The sequence below is a fragment of the Schistocerca nitens genome, chromosome 6 (genome assembly GCF_023898315.1).
Source record: "Schistocerca nitens isolate TAMUIC-IGC-003100 chromosome 6, iqSchNite1.1, whole genome shotgun sequence".
NCBI classification, from domain to species: Eukaryota; Metazoa; Arthropoda; class Insecta; order Orthoptera; family Acrididae; genus Schistocerca; species Schistocerca nitens.
In genome coordinates this window covers 725,373,103-725,399,593 of record NC_064619.1, presented here as the reverse complement: position 1 = coordinate 725,399,593, position 26,491 = coordinate 725,373,103, and the positions used below count along the sequence as shown (strand labels likewise).

At 39.7% G+C, this 26,491-nt stretch overlaps 1 protein-coding gene across 1 annotated transcript in view; it reads left to right on the top strand.

Annotated features, from left to right (window-relative positions):
* LOC126262198 (retinol-binding protein pinta-like) overlaps positions 1-26,491 on the top strand; it is a 92,691-nt gene that overhangs the window by 35,684 nt on the left and 30,516 nt on the right. Inside the window, exons 4-5 of the mRNA XM_049958614.1 lie at positions 6,277-6,526; positions 24,172-24,282. Of these exons, the coding sequence (XP_049814571.1) occupies positions 6,277-6,526; positions 24,172-24,282 (361 nt within the window). The remainder of the gene's footprint in view (positions 1-6,276; positions 6,527-24,171; positions 24,283-26,491) is intronic.

Here is a 26,491-nt window from a genome sequence, read left to right as displayed (position 1 = left end):
AATATTACTGCTACAACTCCTCAACGTTTGTCTCTTGGTCTCCATCTAGTTCAGATTTAGTTTCCGTTTCAATCAGAAGCCCCAGTTTCACCACCTCTGTGCTCACTGCAAGCACAACATGCAGCCAAGAACAATGTCTAAACTGCCTTTGAGCTGAGTTTTTTGTTAAAGGGTACTAAAGTATGTACTAGCAACACTGACCTATCCAGATTCAAGTTTGCAACTTTGTTGAACCATCACTGAAGCTAACATTTTCATGAGAATCTCTCACAGATAAAATTTTATTATTGAAATTCTTGAGTAACGTGAAAGTACAGTTATGTATATCACACACTCTTTTTCAATAAGTAGTTCTGATATGATTTCACATCTGCTTTCGAATACTGTTTTCCTAAAACTTCTATAAGCAGATACTGCAGCTTTTATACTTTGTGAAAAAGGTAGGTCAGTGTTTGGTAGGGCTGTGTTAACACTTGATTCTTGCATAAGATCACTACTGCTTTCTATAATTGAATGTTCTTCTTTAACAACTAGGCTGATTTTGCTGTTAGTAACATTTACTCTGTTATCCAGTAACTAGATTGCTTATTTGTTCATTGTTTATCTTCATGATAGATTCTAGGTCTCCTATTCTTGAAACTAAATTATCATCATTGAATTTTATTTCCGCCCTCAATAGGTCATTGCTACATTTCATTTGGTCACTATTAGATTTCATACCTATTTGCGTATCTCCCAGTTTTCCTAAGATGTCTTAGTTCAGCACACTGATCAGATTTCTATCAGCTTACACATCTTTTGAAATGTAAAAAATTAGCTGACACACCTCTATAACCCCTCCCTCCCCCTGCTTTACTTTCTACTTTTTTACTGTTGTTCATTTTAGGTTATATCTAGAAGCCCAATACGCCACAAAATACCAAGATTAAGGTTTTTGGCGTACTTAGCTTTTCTCTTCCTCTCAATTCACATTTTAAAATAATGTGATTATTCCTTTACCTTCACTTACTCATGGTGTTTGTATGAGTAGTTGTTATTCTCTGAACAAAGTGCCCACCATAGCCTTTTCCTCTGCAATCTTTCTTATTGACTTAACATGTGGTTTTTTGTAGTACTCTTATGAAAAGAATTACATTAACTATTGAGCAAAAAATGTCTATAAATCCTGGCTTCAGCACACACCTAAAAACATTTTCCTTAATTCTCAACATCTCAGATATTTATTTTTGATAGCCTTTCTTATATGTAAGCCTCTTTGTACACAATGTTTGTAGACAAAGTTCAAGAGAGGAATCTTGACAAAACTGTTAATTATTCACTTAATTTGCCAATAGCATCAGTGATAGTCTTAATACAATCAATTTTGCCCTAGGTTGATGAAATGATACAGCAGAAGGTTAATGACATGTTTTTAGATTACGATGTTTTATTTTCACTTAAAATTAATCAATACACAGTCACAAACACTGTTTAAAATCAAAAGGCAAATATAAACTATGAATGCACATAAAAGTTATGAACAGAACCACTGCCCTTCCCACCACAACAAGTCAAAAGATCTTCACATCATGTTCACTCTCACTGATGTGTAACGAGGCGAATGCAACTTGCACCAAGCATGAATAGTATATATGTCGACGATAGTTCTGGAATTTTGCAGAAAAATCTACAGTTCAAATTACTATCTACATAAGTTTCGTTTTTCAGTTTTATAATATTTCCAGTTTAAAGCTTATGTTAGCCAAATGTAAATTCTTTTAGAGATTACTAGGTAAAAACAGTATTGTATTAATGGAGTAAATATTACCAGAGCTATTCCCGTTACGTTTAGTTGATATCTTATCATGTATTGATTGTATATCAGTATTAATCTAAATATATACAGTTGTCTTGAATGACTTCATATGACTTTCCAAAATATGAATGAGTGTTCATATTCTCTTTTAAATGCTATTAGTAGCATTTATTGGGAAACTAATTTTTATGGTACAATATTGTACAATTAGGAACTATAGTATATAAATGGAAAAATACGTAAGTGGCAAAGATTTGCCTGAGTACTAGAAAACGTCATAAACAGAACAGAGGACAGAGGACATTCTCGGTTGACATTAACACCACTTTTGACGAACATCCTCCCACTCTCCTATATAATACAGTGCAACTATTGCCGCTGATGTCTGAAAAACCACCGGAGGATTTGAAACAACCACTGTAACAGTAATTTCGGAACGCTATTTGATATGCTGATTCCGATGTTTCACTTCTCAAAACGGAACAATTCAGATTCTCATGCCATCTGGCAGTGACTATTGTTGTTGTTGTGGTCTTCAGTCCTGAGACTGGTTTGATGCAGCTCTCCATGCTACTCTATCCTGTGCAAGCTTCTTCATCTCCCAGTACCTACTGCAGCCTACATCCTTCTGAATCTGCTTAGTGTATTCATCTCTTGGTCTCCCTCTACGATTTTTACCCTCCACGCTGCCCTCCAATACTAAATTGGTGATCCCTTGATGCCTCAGAACATGTCCTACCAACCGATCCCTTCTTCTGGTCAAGTTGTGCCACAAACTCCTCTTGTCCCCAATCCTATTCAGTACCTCCTCATTAGTTATGTGATCTACCCACCTAATCTTCAGCATTCTTCTGTAGCACCACATTTCGAAAGCTTCTATTCTCTTCTTGTCCAAACTATTTATCGTCCATGTTTCACTTCCATACATGGCTACACTCCATACAAATACTTTCAGAAATGACTTCCTTACACTTAAATCTATACTCGATGTTAACAAATTTCTCTTCTTCAGAAACGCTTTCCTTGACATTGCCAGTCTACATTTTATATCCTCTCTACTTCGACCATCATCAGTTATTTTGCTCCCCAAATAGCAAAACTCCTTTACTACTTTAAGTGTCTCATTTCCTAGTCTAATACCCTCAGCATCATCCGACTTAATTCGACTACCTTCCATTATCCTCGTTTTGCTTTTGTTGATGTTCATCTTATATCCTCCCTTCAAGACACCATCCATTCCGTTCAACTGCTCTTCCAAGTCCTTTGCTGTCTCTGACAGAATTACAATGTCATCGGCGAACCTCAAAGTTTTTATTTCTTCTCCATGGATTTTAATACCTACTCCGAATTTTAGATGAAGATGAAATGGGAAATACGATACTGCGTGAAGAGTTTGACAGAGCATTGAAAGACCTGAGTCGAAACAAGGCCCCCGTAGTAGACAACATTCCATTGGCACTACTGACGGCCTTGGGAGAGCCAGTCCTGACAAAACTCTACCATCTGGTGAGCAAGATGTATGAAACAGGCGAAATACCCTCAGACTTCAAGAAGAATATAATAATTCCAATCCCAAAGAAAGCAGGTGTTGACAGATGTGAGAATTACCGAACAATCAGTTTAATAAGCCACAGCTGCAAAATACTAACACGAATTCTTTACAGACGAATGGAAAAACTAGTAGAAGCCGACCTCGGGGAAGATCAGTTTGGATTCCGTAGAAATACTGGAACACGTGAGGCAATACTGACCTTACGACTAGAGAAACAGAAAGTCAAAGGTGATGGTCACATTGCTACAAAAGTTCATCACAAGTACCTTCAGCAGCAGTTCCTTTCGTAATTCTTCAAGGTACTCTGTTATTTAGTCAAAATATATTAAAAAACCTTGGTATAAGCATATACGTTGGATCGTGAAGCGTGATTCATGTTTTATAATTTATAAACAGCCAGCAAAGCTTCCGTTTGCGTCCTGCCCTGTCCGACAGGCTATTTATGTAATTGGCGAACACGAAACTTCTATGTGGCATTTCTGGTATCACCTTTATCTATGATGAACTGTCGCTGTCCATAACAACGTACTGGTCTCTACCACTTAAAAAATCTTCGAGACAGTTGCATATTTAAATACGTATTAGGTATTCTAGGAACAATACATAGCGTCAATAAAATCTTCTCGATTCACAAGTCGCATCACTTCATAAGCAGAATACAGTGGTGGTCGTGGCAGGCAGTGATCTTGACTACTGATGATGACAGAGACAGCCATCGAAACGTAGAGTGTTTTATTCGAAGTGATGGGGCTTGCAAGCCAAGAAGATTTTGTTGAAGCATGCCACCACAAAAGACTCTAAGGACAGACATATAGTGTGGTGCAGTGTCGAATGTTTTCCGGAAATCTAGGAATATAAAATTAGCAAGTTGGACTCTTCTGTGGCTTGCACGATATAAATTGGCCTTCTAAATTCTTGCCGATTAATGGGTTCCGTTTTAGGGAACTCTATGAATATGAGCTTAGAATACGCAACATTAGATCTGGGTTAAGGATGTTGGTTCACAATTTTGTGCATCTGCTCTTTTGTTCATCTAATACAAAGTGAAACCAACGACAAAATTTCAGAGTTTGTTCAGGGATATTTTCTGAGTGGTTCGGTATAAGGGACCCACGGTATTGGTAAAGAGTAATAATGTAATTACGAGTTATTAGGTTTGTTATCGCAGTTATCATTGTTTTTGTGAAAATATCTTCACAAGAGTTAAAAAGCTGTAACATGCCAACAGCAAAACATACAACATTATGTACTGAGTAATGCAACAACCTTCAGATGATTGTGTCGCTCTTCCATTGCATTCAGTTAACCATACACAACCAGCTCTTCATCAGTAACCCTATCAAACTAGCCAGCTATCACTAAAATGTAAAACCAACACTGCCAGTAAAATAAACTCTGGACAGAGCCGACCAGTACTGGATGTAACATCAGCTTCAGGGGAAAGAGTGAAGTGGACATTACTATTGCCAGTAGTAAAATACCGAAAGTGAACGGAATGAGTTTGTATTAAAAAAAAGACGCAGACAACGTACTGCTGACATTTGCGCTCTTGTCTAGTTATTTTCAGTGCAGTGCAGGCACAAAGATAAACGGGGGTGAGAAATCAAACGAAGTGCAATTACTCTCTAACGAGTCACCGGAGATCAAGAATTTCTTATGCCTCAGTACTCCAAAAATATCTCTAAGCAACCTCAAGAATTTGTCGTTTGCTTTCGGGAACCACTTTGTACAGGGCGTGCCAAATAAAGAAGACCCACAGATCAGAGTTCTAGAGTAGTAAGAAACACAGCAGAGAAATAGAAATACAGCACTAACCTGACTATAGCGGGTGTTGAAACAGACCACCATTCATCGCTGGCCCTTTCTGGTCCTGGTCAGCAATTTGCTGAAGGCGGATCGAATCTGGATTGCTGGAACTGCTGCAGTCTCATCCGAAATTCGTGAAGGCAGCGAGGGTTGTTGCGATATACCCTAGACTTGAGGGCTCCCCACACAAAGTAATGGCACACTGACAGATCTGTTGCCCTGGATCGACAGCTAGGGCCGTGACCAGATCCTCCTCTGCTAATAACTGCCGGCCGGTGCGGCCGTGTGGTTCTAGCCGCTTCAGTCTGGAACCGCGTGACCGCTACAGTCGCAGGTTCGAATCCTGCCACGGGCATGGATGTGTGTTATGTTCTTAGGTTAGTTAGGTTTAAGTAGTTCTAAGTTCTAGGGGACTGATGACCACAGATGTTAAGTCCCATAGTGCTCAGAGCCATTTGAACCATTTTGCTAATAACTCTGTCAGGCATCAAGATTGTGTAAACGTGCTCCGTGGTTGGGCCAGCTGTACGGGCAGTTGCTCCGGCCTGTTTGAAGTAACTCTAGGTCTTTTCCTCCTCCGTTAATTCTGCCACAAATTCACGTCCAATCGTATCGACTCGTCCGGGCCACTTTCATTTGTCCCATCCTGAATAAATGAATGCATAAACTGAGTGTTCCTCCCACCTCCTCTGTTTTCATACGGTTTGCTCAATTTCCTTTGCTTTTCCTCCGATGTTTGTGATCTGCGTTTTCCAAAATTTAGCATCTTTTCATCAGTGAAAATGTTTTTATCACAATCTCAGCAAATTACGACAGTACAAAATAGAGTAACAGTACGCATTCACAAGGTTAAAACGCGACGGAAGGTACAATAAAACACTAATATTTGTGATTGATCATGATATTTATTGCAATTTCACGCTGTATTTCGTAAGAGTGCGCGTTAGAAATGTGTGAGGGCGTCGTTGACTGTCGGATACACGAAGTACTCAGGTGAAGTGCTTCTTTAAGGCACCTAACTGTAACTTTTGTTTCCAGTGCGGACAGTAAGTTACGTACAGCTGGTGTTCCTCTGAGACTGTGTGGATAACCTCTCACTGTTGTGTCTACAATGTGCCGACAGCAAGCTGGTGACGATGCCTCGCCTCACGGAGCAGCTCTACCGGGTGCACATCTTCGGAGACGCCGACCCGGACCCCGTGTGGGTCTCGTGGCCAAATTACGGAAAAATCGTCTCCATAAACCTCGACGTGATGTTATTTAATGACTACTCGCTCGGAGACATCGTCATCGTGGAACTGAAGAACCTGACTGCTGGACACGCCCTCCGGACCGATGTCAATATCATACGCGCTATTGAATTTGGCTACAAGGTAGGTTCTTTCAAAATGTTGTTCCACACAGAATGTACACACGTCTGAAATATTACATTCCTTGGAACATATACTACTCAAGTAAAACTTTATCTGTACGTGTAATTTGCCCATAAGAAGGCTAGAAGAGCAGCGTTACCCTACACAATTCTGTATCAGTTGCTAGTATTTCCTCGTATCAAAATTACAGCTGTGGAATTTGAGACAGGAATTTCTCCCAGATTTCCTTCTCTGGCGAGCTCATAAATGAGAATTACAGAATAATCATGTAGATGTGGATATAGATAACTTTGTATAAAACATTCTTGGTTTCCTTGCGGCAGCAGACCTGAGTAAAATCTTAAGCTTTTGACGATTATAGTAATTGGCTAACATTATATTTGAACAACTTGTAAAGTGCAAATGTTCGTGTGAGTTGGCTACATACCAGGGTAACAACCTCACAATGATCTTCAATACAATATATCATCAAGATGACAGCGGTGGGAAATACAAGAAAGAAAGCTAATGGAAATGACCGAGTTGTTTTAATAGCATATTCGAAAACAATTCACTCGCAAAAATTTCCAAAACTCGAATTTAGTTCACATGTTTCAGCAACCATTATGACGCCATGCTCAAAAGTCTAAGTTATATTCTAAAATATGTAAGGATATGGACACAATTGCAAAGCTAATTTTGCTTAAATTGGCGTTATTTGATTATTTATCAGATATACGCGAAGATTTGACTATAGTGGTGTAACTTGGCATTTCTGATTTAATTCATAGGTCAACCAGCAATTGTGAATGTTCAGTGTTCGATCTCTGTAGCATACTTAGTGTAATGCACTATAGACTGTCAAATCAATTATTTCTGCATTTGAATTGTTCTATAAAACATAAAGTTTACCAGTACTACACTGTTCCACCGTCTAAAAATACGTAACTACCACCAGAATAGTGAAAAAGGGTGTCATGTTAAAAAAAAAATTAGCAGTACGACAGTATTTCCATATGAAAAAGTAGGACCCGTGCACCTAGAGTTCCATACAGACTTAATTATGTAGACAGATAGTTTATCCATCAGGGCATGCAGCTTTACTGTATGCTTAAATGATGATGGCGTACTCTTTCGTAAAATATTCCGGAGGTAAAATAGTCCACCATTCGGATCTCCGGGCGGGGACTACTTAAGAGGACGTCGTTATCAGGAGAAAGAAAACTGGCGTTCCACGGATCGGAGCGTGGAATGTCAGATCCCTTAATCGGGCAGGCAGGTTAGAAAATTTAAAAAGGGAAATGGACAGGTTAAAGTAAGATATAGTGGCAATTAGTGAAGTTCGGTGGCAGGAGGAACAAGACTTTTGGTCAGGTGAATACAGGGTTATAAATACAAAATCAAATAGGGGTAATGCAGGAGTAGGTTTAATAAAGAATAAAAAAATAGGAGTGCGGGTAAGCTACTACAAACAGCATAGTGAACGCATTATTATGGTCAAGATAGACACGAAGCCCACACCTGCTACAATAGTACAAGTTTATATGCCAACTAGCTCTGCAGATGAGGAAGAAATTGATGAAATGTATGATGAGTTAAAAGAAATTATTCAGGTAGTGAAGGGAGACGAAAATTTAATAGTCATGGGTGACTGGAATTCGAGAGTAGGAAAAGGGAGAGAAGGAAACATAGTAGGTGAATATGGATTGGGGGAAAGAAATGAAAGACGAAGCCGTCTGGTAGAATTTTGCACAGAGCCTAACTTAATCACAGCGAAAACTTGGTTCAAGAATTATAGAAGAAGGTTGTATACATGGAAGAATCCTGGAAATACTAGAAGGTATCAGATAGATTATATAATGGTAAGACAGAGAATGTAGATTAAAACTGAAGAAACTGCAAAAAGGTGGGAATTTAAGGAGATGGGACATGGACAAACTCATTAAACCAAAGGTTATACAAAGTTTCAGGGAGAGCGTAAGGGAACAATTGACAGAAATGGGGGGAAAAATACAGTAGAAGAAGAATGGGTAGCTCTGAGGGATGAAGTAGTGAAGGCAGCAGAGGATCAAGTAGGTAAAAACATAAGGGCTAGTAGAAATCCTTGGGTAACAGAAGATATATTGAATTTAATTGATGATAGGGGAAAATATAAAAATGCAGTAAATGAAGCAGGCAAAAAAGAATACAAACGGCTCAAAACTGAGATCGCCAGGAAGTGCAAAATGGCTAAGCAGGGATGGCTAGAGGACAAATGTAAGGATGTTGAGGCTTATCTCACTAGGGATAAAATAGATACTGCCTATAGGAAAGTTAAAGAGACCTTTGGAGAAAAGACAACCACATGTATGAATATCAAGAGCTCAGATGGAAACCCAGTTCTAAGCAAAGAAGGGAAAGTAGAAAGGTGGAAGGAGTATATAGAGGATCTTTACAAGGGCGACGTGCTTGAGGACAATATTCTGGAAATGGAAGAGAATGTAGATGAGCATGAAATGGGAGATACAATACTGCGTGAAGAGTTTGACAGAGCACTGAAAGACCTGAGTCAAAACAAGGCCCCGGGAGTAGACAACACTCCATTAGAACTACTGACGGCTTTGGGAGAACCAGTCCTGACAAAACTCTACCATCTGGTGAGCAATATTTATGAGACAGGCGAAATACCCTCAGACTTCAAGAAGAATATAATGATTCCAATCCCAAAGAAAGCAGGTGTTGACAGATGTGAAAATTACCGAACAATCAGTTCAATAAGGCACAGCTGCAAAATACTAACGCGAATTCTTTACAGACGAGTGGAAAAACTAGTAGAAGCCAACCTCGGGGAAGGTCAGTTTGGATTCCGTAGAAATATTGGAACACGTGAGGCAATACTGACCCTACGACTTACCTTAGAAGAAAGATTAAGGAAAGGCAGACCTACGTTTCTAGCATTTGTAGACTTAGAGAAAGCTTTTGACAATGTTGACTGGAATACTCTCTTTCAAATTCTAAAGGTGGCAGGGCTAAAATACAGGGAGCGAAAGGCTATTTACAATTTGTACAGAAACCAGATGGCAGTTATAAGAGTCGAGGGGCATGAAAGGGAAGCAGTGGTTAGGAAGGGAATGACACAGGGGTTTAGCCTCTCCCCGATGTTATTCAATCTGTGCAAGCAGTAAACGAAACAAAAGAAAAGTTCGGAGTAGGTATTAAAATCCATGGCGAAGAAATAAAAACATTGAGGTTCGCCGATGACATTGATTTTCTGTCAGAGACAGCCAAGGGCTTGGAAGAGCAGTTGAACGGAATGGACATTGTCTTGAAAGGAGGGTATAAGATGAACATCAACAAAATCAAAACGAGGATAATGGAATGTAGTCGAATTAAGTCGGGTGATGCTGAGGGAATTAGATTAGGAAATGAGACACTTAAAGTAGTAAAGCAGTTTTGCTATATGGGGAGCAAAATAACTGATAATGGTCGAAGTAGAGAGGATATAAAATGTAGACTGGCAATGGCAAGGAAAGCGTTTCTGAAGAAGAGAAATTTGTTAACATCGAGTATAGATGTGTCAGAAAGTCGTTTCTGAAAGTATTTGTATGGAGTGTAGCCATGTATGGAAGTGAAACATGGACGATAAATAGTTTGGACAAGAAGAGAATAGAAGCTTTCGAAATGTTGCGCTGAAGATTAGATGGGTAGATCACGTAACTAATGAGGAGGTATTGAATAGAATTGGGGAGAAGAGGAATTTGTGGCACAACTTGACAAGAAGAAGGGACCGGTTGGTAGGACGTGTTTTGAGGCATCAAGGGATCACAAATTTAGCATTGGAGGGCAGCGTGGAGTGTAAAAATCGTAGAGGGAGACCAAGAGATGAATACACTAAGCAGATTCAGAAGGATGTAGGTTGCAGTAAGTACTGGGAGATGAAGAAGCTTGCACAGGATAGAGTAGCATGGAGAGCTGCATCAAACCAGTCTCAGGACTGAAGACTACAACAACAACAGAATCGAGATTATCGACAATTTTTGCCTGTTATCCATATCGATACAGACGAGATAAACGTCTACCTATTTCCGACAAAAGGCGTCTTAACGAAAGGACAGACACAGGCGGACAACAAATGAAAAAAATATGTTTTTTCGTGTGATATAATTAATAATTAACAATTTGCGCCTTTATTTCTTTACTCCTACTACCAAACCTTAGTTCTTGCAAAATTTCATGTTCAACAGGAAATACATTCTTGGTTATGATGAGTGCATTTGCGAGTATAAAATATGTAACATGTAACATGAATGCATTGACTCAGAACTTTACATTACACCGCCAAGGGTCTATAGATCTCAGTATGCGAAATAAATCTCAATGTGACATGTCAATCTGTTCCTGATGAAAAAAAAGGGCTCTTAACAGACGGAAGGACAGGCATAACAACTGACAAAATTTTTTTCCGTATGTTAGAATTATAAATTAACCATTTTCGGATTTTTTCCTTTATTTGAACTGTGGAACCTTGCTTCTCGCCAAATTTCATTATTCTACCCAACAGAGAAGTACACCATAGGTTTTAATGTGTGAGTTTCTATCAAAACATATGGCATATATGGCATATCTTTGATCGCAGTAACTTAGGTAATACCGTGATATGTAACAAATGTCAACTTGATACATCTACCCATTCCTGAGGGAACAGGTTTTTAACAGACAGACAGATGAAAAATTGATCCTATAAGGGATCTGTTTTAACTGATGGAGTTAGGAACCCTAAAAATATGTGAGCTTCATCCCAACTATACAAATTAATGCTGTTCGTCTGTCTCTCTCTCTCTCTCTCTCTCTCTCTCTCTCTGTCTCTGTCTCTGTCTCTCACACATACACAAGCACGCACACATTATTAATTCAAAGTCATCCACAGAAAAAAGATATTCCAAGCATTACAAAGTCATTCAAACACACACACACATATGCTTACACACAAATATCCATCAAAACTGACGCCTGAGTCATAATTGTGAGCTCTCACATTAATTGTTCCATGCTATTTTCTTATTTAAAATGTTACAAAACACATAAGAAGAAAATAACATCATAAGCAAGTAGCTGACACTCCACTTTTAGACCTAAATGAGGCAGTGCACTGGAATAAACCTGACAAAATCTGTAACTTTAAGAAACAAATGCTAGCTAAAATACTAAGTAAATTACACTAACCAGAAACAAATAGGCAGTCTGAATTACTGCCAGCTACTGGTCTGAATTACTGCCAGCTACTGGAAGAAAGCAATTAATGTGATCCTAGGCCTATATGAGTAAAAATAAACCTGACTAACCGTGATAGCAGGGGGGGGGGGCGGGAAGAAGATAATAACATACACACAGTACACGTCTAGTATTTAAATGCTACTTTCAAATTTCAAATGTCCATCAGGCACGCTAATATTGCTTATTGTTATGTTGGTCTAGGCACGCTGAAGATTATGTACAAAAACAAAATTTTGAGGAAAGCAGTAACATTTATCGACTGTCAAGGCTCTTTAAAGCGACATCTTCATAATCAGCCACTAGATACTATGCAAAGTTAATCATACTACACCGAATGCAAATTTTAATTTATTTGCTACAATATGAACAGTGAACAAATTTTATATAAAAATGGTGGTGTATGGGGTACTCTATTACAGTTTAGCTGCAATAGGACCAATATTTTACATTTTTGCTGAAACGCATCGATGTATAGGTCTGTTTATTGTAATTCTGCTGTAACATTATGACATATGGGGCAGTATTTTTCTAAGTTTCTTTTGTTACTTGTCTTTGAGAAAATGAGTAGTTGACCCCAGTAACTAACGCCGCTAGCAGCGGATGCCCCAAGTTTGTAACACCTCATTTGCTGATACCCCCAGTAACTGGCACTACTGACACCTACTGGAAATACACACTGTCAGTTACTGGCATTAGAATACTGTTTTGCAGTCCACTAGCTAACACTAACTACACATACACACTGTCACCCACTGATGTTGCAATACAATTTTAACATCATTGCTGTCCTAACCTGTAAACCGATGATAATTGCCTCACGTGTAAACTGACTGTCAATGCCCCACCCTATAAACTGATAATTATAGCCCCCTCTCGTAGATTGACAACGTACAGGGTAATTAGCTACAATGTTGCTATGACGTGGCGAGGTATGGGGTGATTGGTTGTATTTTTGCTATAAGATGCTTCTATGTTTTACACTTTTGCTGAAACATGTTGATGTATGGACAAATTTTTTACAGTTTTCTTGTAAAATGCTGTGAAGTAACATTGTGATGCATGAGGCAGTTTGTTACACGTTTGCTGTAACATGGAGCTATTTCCTACACTTTTGCTGTAACATAGTGAATTTTGTCACATTTATGTGATAACAAGGGGCAATTTGTTACAATTTTGAGATAACATAGTGACGTTAGGGGCAAGTGGCATGAAGTTCAGCTGCAGAAGATGACAAAGGTTTTGTACTGATAGATAAAGTCAGTATTCTAGCAAGTAGACACTATAATGTTTAACTGAGTCTGATATCAGTTGGAGCTGATATAATACGACTTTTTGTCAGTATAACTACTGTGTCTCAGAGCAATAGCACAATTTCTTAACAAGGCGATTCAGTCACCAACTATTGACGCTGCAACTGAAGTTGAAGTCCATAATAGTACTTGAATTACGTAACCATTACGGTACCTCACCTCAACCTCTCGATACCAGCAATATTCTACAGTGTTTCTGTAAAATAGTTAACATATTTCAGTGACAACATTCAGATTTGATTTCATTAATGTAGAGGTACTTCGATACATCGATATGTATATATTACAATGATATTATTCTTATGTGTTTTCTTTCTTTTGTCACTATGATCTTTGACGTACTTGTAACTCTGATTTTTGGGCGCGTAAGCGGTTATTATAGAGACAAGCTTTGGTCGTCACGTTAAAAAGACGCAAATTGTAGTCAATTTATGAAATGTGAACATTAACAGTGAGGAAGATATTTTCAAGTATGTTTTATATTGTGATGTGATATTTTGGAACTAGTTACGTGATATTGCAACAAAAGTAATAAAAAAGAAGTGTAACTTAAATTCGGAGGGCTCATTACTTTTTTTACATCACCATTGTCCTAACTTGCAAAAGTCAAGAATGGTTTATGAAACACATCTATAAAACTTTTGAATATCGCAGAATAACACCTAGGCCTCTTTGCATCCGAGCTTGGAATCATCACTACCTGGATTTTCGACGATTGAGCCATGAGTTCAAGAAATGACTTTATTAACTGTGCTCCAATGACACCTGCCACATAACATAACTTTGTTGTTGCCCGAAAGTGCAATATTTAGCAGCGTGAGCAACACTACAATCGTAATTAATTTTTGACATTTCTTGTGGTAGGATTATTAGAAGTCTTACTTAAAGAAATGAACTACCACTACAGAAAAATTATGATCTTAATCTATGGGTCTGGATCCATCCTAGGTTGCAGATTGAACCACGGTTGGGTAAAATGACAGTAATGTGAAACATCTTTTCTGCTCTGATGTACTAGCAACCAGGGCTTCCAACAGCTGCACCTTCGCAGAATTTTTGTTACTGATATGGACAATCACCACTTGACGTATTAACAAAAGCATTTGCTAGAGGTAAACATTCTGATCAAATTGCCATGTTAAATACATTTTAAGCATGGGAAGATGAATGGATGCATGGTGCACTATCACAAAGTGCTTTTTGTGAGCTTAAGGTAGCGTCAGTACAAACGTCAGAAGAATAGCATTATTTAGTTTAGTAATTCCAGTCAACAAGTGCACCAGTGTGACTATGTGTGTCCTGTAATGTTAAAGAACAAATTTTTATATATTCAGTTTTGATAAATTTAAGACTGAATTAAGCTCGTTGACTAACCGCTAAGTTGTATCAGTAGTGCTAAGAAGCTGTTTCTGTTTTGGTAAGTAATACAGAAAACTTGTATGTATAAATATTTAATTTTTAGGGTCCATTGTGCTTTCAAAATATGGTACGGATATCGAACTTTGGTCATCATTAGCTGTTGCCTAACCTCTAAGTTTTGCCAATAGCACAAATATTCGAGACGTGTGTATTTTGTCTGAATGTTACAGAACAATTACGTTATGAACTAGCGCCATGTGTACGAGATTTCGATCATCCACCTCCGTTTTATTCCACCTCTTCCCATGTTTCTGGCTCGTACCACCAGTGTCTTTAGTTATGTTTGCATCCTGAATTCCGAGCGTTATGATCGTATAATTGTGTGTCACGGTAATACACAGTTTAAGTGTTACAGTTGCTTTACAGTGTTATGCTTAAATATTTAATCGACGTGCTGTGTCGAGCAGAACACCACTGACGCTTTATTCAAACGTTACATGATATATTTTCCTACTCGTCTGAATGAACTTACATTTTTCTGCATTTAGAGCAAGCTACCACACGTCACACCAACTACAAAATCTACGTAAGTCATCTTGTGTCTTCCAACAGTTACTTAAAGACGACACCGTGCCGTACGTCAGAGCGTCACCAGCAAACAGCCAGAAATTGCTGTTTATCAGGTCATTTGTGTATATAAAGATTAAGTGGGTTTCCATCAGACTTCCCTGGGGCACTCCTGACGATACCTTTGTCTCTGATAAACACTCGTCATCGAGGACAACATACTGGGTACAGTTACTTACGAAGTTTTAGAGCCAGTCACGTAACTGTGAGCCTGATCCACATGCTGGGAACTTCGTTTACAGCATGCAGTGATGCACCCTGTTAAACGCTTTCCGGAAATCCGGGAATATGAAATCTATCTGTTGCCCTCCATCCCTGATTTTTAGGATATCACATGAGGAAAGGGCAAGTTAAGTTTTGCGTGAACTATGCTTTCCAAATCCATGCTGATTTGTGAGCAATAGTTTGTTTCCCTATAGGGAACTGTTCTGTAACCGAGAAACTTAGTACACCTGAACTCAGAATATGTTCAAGAGCTCTGCAACAAACAGATGTTAAGGATACAGGTCTGTAATTAGGTGGGTCCGTTCCTTTACCCTTTTTGTATACGGGAGTCACCTGCAATTTTTCCCATTGGTTGGGACTTTGCAAAGAGCGAGAGACTCGCGATAAATGGAAACCAAGTAAAGGATCAGTGCTGCGACATACTTCCTTTAAAACCGAACTAGAATTCCTTACGGATGGCGACTTGTTTGTTTACAACTCTTCCTTTTGCTTCTCTACACCAGGGATGTCTATTACTACTATTACGTCATTCATACGGGAGTCTGTATGACAGTCAAACAACGGCATGTTTGTATGACCCCCCTCATGAGTGGTTTCTTAAACGTGAAATTTAAAACTTCAACTTTCCTTTGGCTATCTTCTGTTGTCACAATTCCCACTAAAATGTGCCTGTTACCACCCGCTCGTTCTTCTTTGAACCGAGAGTGCAACAGTCTCCTCAGAATTCTCCAGCTTTTATTTTCAGATCACGGTAGGCCTTTCCCAACCTTAATCCACTTATTAGGCACATAGTTCTCCAGAGCACGATTTACATTCCGTTTAAGCTTTGCCCATAATGACCATTTTGGAAGTAATTGGAGTCTGTTGTCTAAGTGGGATGCTAACAATTGCTTATCTACTCTTTCTAGCATAAATCTCCCCTAGCGTTCTTGTTGGATTAGAAACTTTAGTAACCATCGTTATGAAGATGACATCAAAGTAATTTATTCTTGTCTCTGTAATAATACTGTCGATAAGATCAGGCCTCTTTGTAGTTATAAGGTCTGAAATATTTCCATTGCATGTGGACTGTACAACTAGTTGCTCAAGACAGTTTCCCGAAAATTTGTTCAAATGTACTTCACAAAACTGTCTCTCTACACCATCTGCAATGAATCCATAGACATCAGAGACTATACATTGTTGTTCAAAGTCGCTTCGTACTAATGTACATGACCTGGATATTCACGCTCTATGCCGGCCGGGTTGGCCGAGCGGTTCTAGGCGCTACAGTCTGGAACCGCGCGACCGCTACGGTTGCAGGTTCGAATCCTACCTCGGGCATCGGTGTATGTGATGTCCTTAGGTTAGTTAGGTTTAAGTGGTTCTAAGATCAAGGGGACTGATGACCTCAGATATTAAGTCCCACAGTGCTCAGAGCCATTTTTTCACGCTCTATTGAGCGCGGACTTCCTTTGACTCCCTCTGAAACTGATACGGCGGAGGCGGGTGGCCAGTAATAACATTCGATAATTAACGTAAGTTCACATAGGCATGATACTCGCGACCAGACAATTTCGGACAGAGTCAATATCGACCTTCATAACCACATTTCTGCTATCTGCAATTAACGCTCTCCCGCCTATGGTGTCTAATCTGTCTCTTCTATATACATTCCATGCTCCGCTAAATATTTCGGAGTTCAGTACATGGGATTTCAGTCACCTCTCTGTTCTGAGAACAAGTCGAGCGTGACAACTTCCCTGGAGGGCAGTTAATTTTGGAACTGTTTACGAATACTTCTACTCTGTACTGTTTAAATTGTGACTCTCTAAGGGTCTTTACACTGTATGAGGCCGTATTTACCTCTCTGCACATTGACTGGCGGGTGTTCGTTACAGGATTTCAAACTCCTGCCGAGCGTAAAAAAAAACATGGTCACAGTAGTGCATCTATGCTCTATCGAGCGGTGTCCTGCAGTTCTCCACCCTTTAACACAGGTCTAAAAATCTACTCACAAGAGCGTCACAAAATTAGTGGAACCTTCGGTTGAGACCTTTCACTTGGCTCAAACCACAGGACCCCGATCGACTGTGGGAACAATGAGCTCTGCTTGCACCTGACACACGGGGCCAGCACTTTTCATCACTTTTACCAGACACCTGTAGGAACTGAAGATGGCGTCATGACCCAAGCGACAGGCGCCATTGCTGACGACATGAGCCACAACCTGCAGCCCTGATGGCCGCAGGCAGCGCCTCCTCCAAATCTCATTGTCAGACGAGGCTCTCAGACAGACATACCGAGCATACACTGGACTTCTTTCCAGCCCTCAACGCTACTTCCCTAAGGGGCTCCATCTACATCTACATCCATACCCCGCAAGCCACCTGACGGTGTGTGGCGGAGGGTACCTTGAGTACCTCTATCGGTTCTCCCTTCTATTCCAGTCTCGTATTGTTCGTGGAAAGATGGATTGTCGGTATGCTTCTGTGTGGGCTCTAATCTCTCTGATTTTGTCCTCATGGTCTCTTCGCCAGATAAACGTAGGAGGGAGCAATATACTGCTTGACTCTTCGGTGGTATGTTCTCGAAACTTTAACAAAAGCCCGTACCGAGCTACTGAGCGTCTCTCCTGCAGAGTCTTCCACTGGAGTTTATCATCTCGGTAACGCTTTCGCGATTACTAAATGATCCTGTAACGAAGCGCGCTGCTCTCCGTTGGATCTTCTCTATCTCTTCTATCAACCCTATCTGGTACGGATCCCACACTGCTGAGAAGTATTCAAGCAGTGGGCGAACAAGCGTACTGTAACCTACTTCCTTTGTTTTCGGACTGCATTTCCTTAGTCTCAGTCTGGCATCTGCTTTACCAACGATCAACTTTATATGATGATTCCGTTTTAAATCACTCCTAATGCGTACTCCCAGATAATTTATGGTATTCACTGCTTCCAGTTGCTGACCTGCTATTTGGTAGCTGTATGATAAGGGATCTATCTTTCTATGTATTCGCAGCACATTACACTTGTCTACATTGAGATTCAATTGGCATTCCCTGCACCATGCGTCAATTCGCTGCAGATCCTCCTGCATTTCAGTACAATTTTCCATTGTTACAACCTCTCGATACACCACAGCATCATCTGCAAAAAGCCTCAGTGAACTTCCGATGTCATCCACAAGGTCATTTATGTATATTGTGAATAGCAACGGTCCTACGACACTCCCCTGCGGCACACCTGAAATCACTCTTACTTCGGCAGACTTCTATCCATTGAGAATGACATGCTGCGTTCTGTTATCTAGGGACTCTTCAATCCAATCACACAATTGGTGTGAGAGTCCATATGCCCTTACTTTGTTCATTAAACGACTGTGGGGAACTGTATCGAACGCCTTGCGGAAGTCAAGAAACACGGCACCTACCTGGGAACCCGTGTCTATGGCCCTCTGAGTCTCGTGGACGAATAGCGCGAGCTGGGTTTCACACGACCGTCTTTTTCGAAACCCATGCTGACTCCTACAGAGTAGATTTCCAGTCTCCATAACGCGCCTAACACTGGCGCTTTCGATAGATGGCAAAACGCTCCTCCTGTGTGGCTACTTGGACCCTGTTAAAGGGTGCAACGACTAGGCCAGACGACCAGCCTCCTCACTGACTCTCCTTACTAAAATTATGCTCGCACATTAAGTTTGTCACTGGCTATGTTGTGTATTTTAGATCCCATATTTTGGAGCTTTTCAGTTAATAGTTATAATATTATGTTTAGCAGTTTGCATTTAACGGTGGCCTTGGCACTATAGGTTGCAATTCGTAGTGCTGCTGCCGTCCCCAAAACCTTGCTTCTCTACATAGCCTCCACCACGCCTACTCCAAATGAAGTTAACATGTCTCATGGGCAGCTTAAACACGAAAATTACGTTGTGACACTTGACGTGGACATTGTGTGTGTTGTTGTAATCTTTATCCTCCCCAGCATGGTTTGTCCTCAAGTTTCTTTCGCACAGCATACATTAACTGCATTCTTCCAGTAGCCTCAGTACATGTCATTCAGACTGTCATTTATTTGTGTGCTTGCCTACTTTGTTTAGTATTGGAGCCAACAGTTTGTTCTGGTACGCTGCCGTGTGTAGGCCTGAAAATAGAATTTAAGCTACCTGCTTGGGACGTTATTTTTAGCCAAAGTCTTCAGTAGCAATTTAAATGTGGAATTAGAATGGGAAGAACTTAATGTGAGAAATATGTCGAATCAAAATAACTTTGAGCAATCTAAATTTCCAGCTGTCATTTTATTTGAGCAACCAGTTTCAGCGCTACATTACGCCGTCTTCAGGCTCCCTGACCGACGTGTAGGAAGACTCCCACCTCTGGTCCAGTCACAGTAGGGGCCAGCATTCAGTGGTTGGTATCCGTAGATGTTCGACACAGTGAACACTTCGACCAGCACCTGCCGACAGAAATTGCTCAGGCGGCCTGAAGATGGCGTAACGTAGCGCCGAAACTGGTTGCTGAAGTAAAATATAAAAAATGGAAATTTAGACGGCTGAAAGGTGTTTTGTTTTGACATTTTTCATTGAGCAACCGATGTTCCGCAACCATCTGTATAAAGATGGACTTACAGAGACTTAATCTGTGATCCATAGTTTTGTTTTAAGCGTCAGTGTGTGTGTGTGTGTGTGTGTGTGTGTGTGTGTGTGCGCGCGTGTGTGCGTGTGTGTGTGTGTGGATCATTGGATGGGCAAATATGTTTCTGAAACTTGACGTGAAAGTTACAGTGTGCTGCTGGCTTATTTTTGTGAACATTTTAGACTTTGAATTAAGAATAACATTTGACAAACATCATTTATTTTTTAGAACAATTTGTATGTGAAACTGTTTAATTTGATGGTCACTTTTTACATTAAGTATCTCTTCACATGAATGATGAGGTTAAAATATTTATGGAGTTTACGATGTATCGTAATGATTTGATCTGTTGCACCGATCACAAAACTATCACATTAGCAGCTCGTCGTAAATGTTATGAGGCGTAAAAGAGATAAATTGCTGTGATCATTCGGGAGGCAACTGAGAGTCATACTGTAGCCACATTATAATAATGACGAGCTCTAACCTGGATATGAAGGAGTCGATGTATGACTGTATTGCTGCTGGCCCTGTGAACGTATCTTATAACTGAAAGTGACTACCACAAGTAGTTCAAAAACAGAGTAGTGACTGTATTAGTAAATGTCAACATGGAAGGATAGATATGGTTATTGTACTTCTCAGTGGACACACACAGCTGAAGTTTTGACACATGATTGCACATTATGAGTCGCATTCCACTTGGTACTGCGGCTTTTCACTGATGGAGAGTGTGTTACTTCGATAAACCTTTCATACATCCTCCACCTGGCTTCCCATATTTAAACGATGGCATTCATTTTTTACATGCTGTAGACTTTTTCTAAAAAGTGAAAAGCTACTCCGGTAAATTTTTCCAAATGTGGAAACGTGTTACAAGGAACAACATGGTCATGTACCTAGAAACATACATTTGATTGAAATTTAAAAGCACTGCTATCGAGAAAATCTTGCCAGTACTGTTTTACTAGTCTGTGCGTTACATTATAACTCATAATCTGTAATAATCATTACGTTAAACTAAATTAAGAGGAGATATTATCAAAAACTAATTATCAGTTGAATAGATTTCGAAACAGAAGCTACTGGAAACTAAGTCTAACTTCAATTTTCTAGGCAGGAAAATAGTTAAGACTTTAAAGAAACTCAATGCATTTACATATATAACGTGTTCCATGGTAAGAAAAACTGTCTTCTGTTTCAAACTACAAGGTGACGTAGAATCGGCGATGTATAGCTTAAATTTACATATGTTATATAAATAGTTCTAAAAATATATAGTATTTTACTCACTGTAAAGTAACATACATGAAGAATTAACAACATATTCCAAATAACTTAAAAACTCTATACAGAACTCGTAGAACGCAAAATATTTACAAATGCTGCACAGTACACAACCTTATGTCTAACAACAACTAGAAACTGACAGGAACTGCTTATGGTCTTCTGATGTCCACTCCTTCATGTAATTCAGTCGATGCACCAAATGTTTTTATCATTTATTAAACTGAATTTGACATATAAAGACAGTGAACTATGTCTATTTTTCATAAGAAAAAACATATTTAATGCTAAGTAGAAAGTCTGTGTTTCTGCTACTTCATCAACAAAGGCAGTAATCGCTAAAATTACAGCAACTCGGCTGGAAACTTCGTCCAGGAGCTCACTCACAATAGGAATATCAACCGCAGCACTTACGATATATAATGGAATACTTTTGGCTTGATTGCGTTTTTATTGCTTTTTTTAATTATGCACCATTACATGTTTCTGCTCTAGCCATTACCAGAACTACATTAAAGTCACATGCCCGCATTATGGTTATACATATGAATTTGACGAGACAAAGTGTGTCAACAGTTATTTAAGTGCCTTGGATGATGGTTTGAGACGAAACCAGTTAATGTATAGAATTTTAAATAAATAAGAAAGTAAAAAGTGAACAAGATAGAAAAATTAAACAACTGTAACAGTGATTGTGGACTTTTCTAATGATTTCATCTCATTACATACATTTACAGTACACATGTGAAGTGTATACTGAGATGGCCTAAGATGCAAAAACACATCTAGACCAACACTAGGGCCTACCAGGTGTGACCACAGATATGTCGGTAGGCCCAAGACTTCTTAAGTAGTAGTTGTTGTTGTAGTAGAACCCAGTATGTTGCCCTCGAAGGCGAGAGTTCATCAGAGACTAGGATTTCGTCTGGAGTGCCCCAGGGAAGTGTGATGCGACTGCTATTGTTCCCTATGTACATAAACGATTTGGCGGACTGAGTGGGCAGCAATGTGCTGGTGTTTGCTGATGATGCCGTGGTGTACGATAGGGTGTTGAAATTGAGTGACTATAGGAAAATGTAAGACGACTTAGACAGAATTTCCAGTTGGTTTGATGAATGGCAGCTGGCCCTAAACGTGGAGAAACCTAATTTAATGGCGAATGAGTACGAATAAAACCTGTAATGTTCGGATACAATGTTACCAGTGCCGTGCTTGACAGTGTCAAGTCGTTTAAATATCTGGGCTTAACGTTGCTAAGCGATACGAGGTGGGACATGCATGTGGGAACTGTGGTAGGGAAGCCGAATGGTCGACTTCGATTTACTGGGAGAATTTTAGGAAAGAGTGGTTCATCTGTAAAGGAGACCGCATATAGGACGCTGGTGTGACCTATTCCTGAGTACTGCTCGAGTGTTTCGGATCCATACCAGGTCGAACTGAAGGAAAACATCGAAGCAATTCAGAGACAGGCTGCTAGATTTGTTACCGGTAGGTTCGAAAAACACGCAAGTGTTACGGAGATGCTTCGGGAATACAAATGGGGAATCCGTGGAGGGAAGGCGACGTTCTTTTCGAGAAACACTGTTGAGAAAACATAGAGAACCGGCATTTGAAGCTCACTGCCCAACGATTCTACTGCCACCAACAAACATTGCGGGTAAGGACCACGAAGGTAAGACACGAGAAATTAGTTCTCATACGGAAGCAATTAGACAGTCGTTTCTCCTTTGCTCTATTTGCGAGTGAACAGTACGGTGGCTTGCGAAGTATCTATGTAGATGTAGATGTAAAGTATGTGCAGGCCTTTTAGCTATTTCGGCATAGTTTATAGCTACACCTAGCCCCAAGCCTTTTTCGCAGTAGCACATACCACCTACACACTGACAATTATTGAACTATATGAACAAAAAACGTAAATTAGCTAAAAATTACGAAGTGTATACACTTTATTCAACATGTAAACGTCACTACAGTTATTCTGATTTAGGTTATTACATCAATGGCGAGGATGTGGGGCAGACGAATAGCGAAATTCCGCGTGACCGTTTGTAGTGTCGGAACATCGATGCTGTCTCTGACCTCTTGAAAGACTGTTTTCAGCAATGGTTTTGGTGTTATTGCTGTGCACCTTGTCTTTCACATAGTCCCACAATAAGGAGGGCTTGTGTTTAGGTCCGGAGAATATGGCGGCCAATAGAAGCCCGTTCCAGTGGCCTCTGGGTACCCCAAAACCAGAACGCAGTCCCCAAAGTGCTCCTCCAGGATATCAAACACTCCCCTATTTCGATGGGGTCGAGCTTCGTCTTGCATGAACCACATCATATCCAAATCAGGGCCGCTTTGAATAACGGGGTGAAATCATCTTCCCAGACCTTCACGTACCAGTTGATAGTCCCCGTGTCATCACGGAGCGTCACTGGATTATTCTGTGACTGGACATTGCACATCAGACAATCACTGGTTGAGGGTGAATAAACTACTCGATCATGAAATGCAGATTCGCCGTTCCCCAAATGTGCCAATTTTGCTTATTTACGAACCCATCCAAATTAAAGTGGACCTCGTCGCTAAACCAAACCATACATATGCATACTAATTCCCATCATGTCCCATGTCCATCCTTGCAGTTTGAACGTCCTAACACAAACTATTCAGAAGTTATGACGCTTTTATTTCACATAGTTCAATAATCGTCACCCTGCGTCTATCTTAATAATTGTTTATAATAGTACAAAGACATAACAGTTCAGTGAAGAAATATTGCAAAACATCCACAAGTTTTGCAACAACTGTAAAGTCTGTTGGCTGGAATATTTGAAACAGATCGTTGTGAATTGTCTTAAGATTTATACTTGCGTTACTGCAGTTTTTACTGTTTCATTTACATTTATCCCTTGTATCTTAACATCTGTCAAATATGAGTAAACATGCAGCGTACTGCAGTATTAAACAACATCGACGTAACTTGACTATCTGATTGTTCTTTTCTTTTACAGACTGCCTATTGCCGGAGTTTGAAAGCATTGCATTTGATAAATGCTGACAAAGTAATTGATTTTGCAATGAAAATTTTGCGCTCAGCTCTCTCCAAAAAGTTGCAGAAGAGGGTAAGAAAAATTTCATTACTCGCCTTTTCATTTTTTTATGTAGTGCTCTTCTCCTATAAATCAGTGAAAATCATATAATAGGAGAAGGATATTTCTGTAGGTTCTGGCTCTCTTTCCATTTTCTAGCTCACTCACTCGTTTCGTCTGTTCGTTCACTAGCAAATGGAAACTTACCCAGAATCTACAGAAATATCCTTCTATTATCCACTTTTCATGTCTAACTCAGTTAATTTTATTTACATTACTTAGAAAAATAATAAAAATGAATATTTTTTCGTACCATGTTCACCAGTTTTCAAAATAATTATTTTTTTCTTACAAAAGGTTAAAGTAGGAAAATAAAATTTAATTTTTTTCTATAAAAGTTGAACATAAGAAAATAATAAGGAAATATTAAGAAATTAAGGCCTATATTTGATACTGCTAGACTTCTTTCGGCCAGAAATGTCCTTTTTGCCATTGCTAGTCTGCTTTTAGTGTCATCTTAGCTTCGCTCATCACTAGTTATTTTACTGCCTGGGTAGCAGAATTCCTTAACTTCATCTACTTTGTGACCATCAATCCCGATGTTAAGTTTCTCACTGTTCTCATTTCTTCTACTTGTCATCACTTTCGTCTTCTTTCGATTTGCTCTCAGTCCATATTCTTTACTCATTAGATTGTTCATTCAGTTCAGCAGGTCATGTAATTCTTCTTCACTTTCACTTACTATAGCAACGTCATCAACGAATCGTATCATTGATGTCCTTCCACCTTGGATTTTAATTTCATCCCTGAACCTTTCTTTTATTTCCGTCATTGCTTCTTCGATGTACAGATTGAAGAGTACGGACGAAAGTCTACATCCCTGTCTTACGCACTTTTTAATCAGAGCACTTCGTTCTTGGTCGCCCACTCTTATTATTCCGTCTTGGCTGTTGTACATATTTTATATTACCCGTATCTCTCTATAGCTTACTCCTATTTTTCTCATAATTTCGAACATCTTGCACGGTTTTACATTGTCGAACGCTTTTTCCAGCTCGACAAATCCTATGAGCGTGTCTTGATTTTTCTTTAGTCTTGCTTACATTATCAACCGCAACGCCAGAATTACCTCTCTCGTGCCTTTACCTTTTCTAAGGCCAAACTTATCTTCGTCTAACACGTCGTCAATTTCCTCTTCCAATCTTCTGTATATTATTCTTGTCACCAACTTGGATTCATAAGCTGTTAAGCTGATTGTGCGATAGTTCTCGCACTTGCCAGCTTCTGCATTCTTCGGAACTGTGTGGACAATGTTTTTCCGAAAGTCAAATGGTTTATCGCCAGACTCATACATTCTACACTCCAATCTGATTGGACGTCTTGTTGCGACTTCCCACAATGATTGTAGAAATTCTGATGTACCAGTAATGTTATCTACCCTTCCGTCGTATTTGGTCGTAAGTCCTACAAAGCTATTTTAAATTCTAACACTGGATCCCCTATCTGTTCTAAATCGACTCCCGTTTCTTCTTCTATCACATCAGACATATCTTGCCCCCTCATAGAGGCTCTCAATGTATTCTTTCGACCTATCCGGTCTCTCCTCTGCATTTAATAGTGCAATTCCCGTCCAACTCTTAATGTTATCACCCTTGCTTTTAATGTCACCGACGGTTGTTTTGACTTTCCTGTATGCTGAGTCCGCCATTCCGACAATCACTTCTTTTTCGATTGCTTCACATTTACCATGCAGTCATTTCGTCTTAGCTTCCCTGCACTTCCTATTTATTTATTCCTCAGCGACTTGGATTTCCGAATTCATGAGTTTCCCAGAACATTTTTGTACTTCCTCTTTTCATCGATCAACTGAGGTATTTCTTCTGTCACCCATGATTTCTTCGCAGTTACCTTCCTTGTACCTATGTTTTTCTTTCCGACTTCCGCGATGGCCGTTTTTAGAGATGTCCATTCCTCTTCAACTGTACTGCCTACCCAGGTGTTCCTTACTGTTGTATCTATAGGCTAAGAGGACTTTAAGCTATCTCGTCATCCCTTAGTGCTTCAGTATCCCAATTCTTCCTGACTAATGGCTTAAACTTCAGCCTACACTTCATCACTACTACATGGTGATCTGAGTCTATATCTGCTCCTGGGTACGCCTTACAATCCAGTATCCAGCCCCGCAATCTCTGTCTGATCTTGATGTAATCTAACTGAAACCTTCCTGTATCACCCGGTCTTT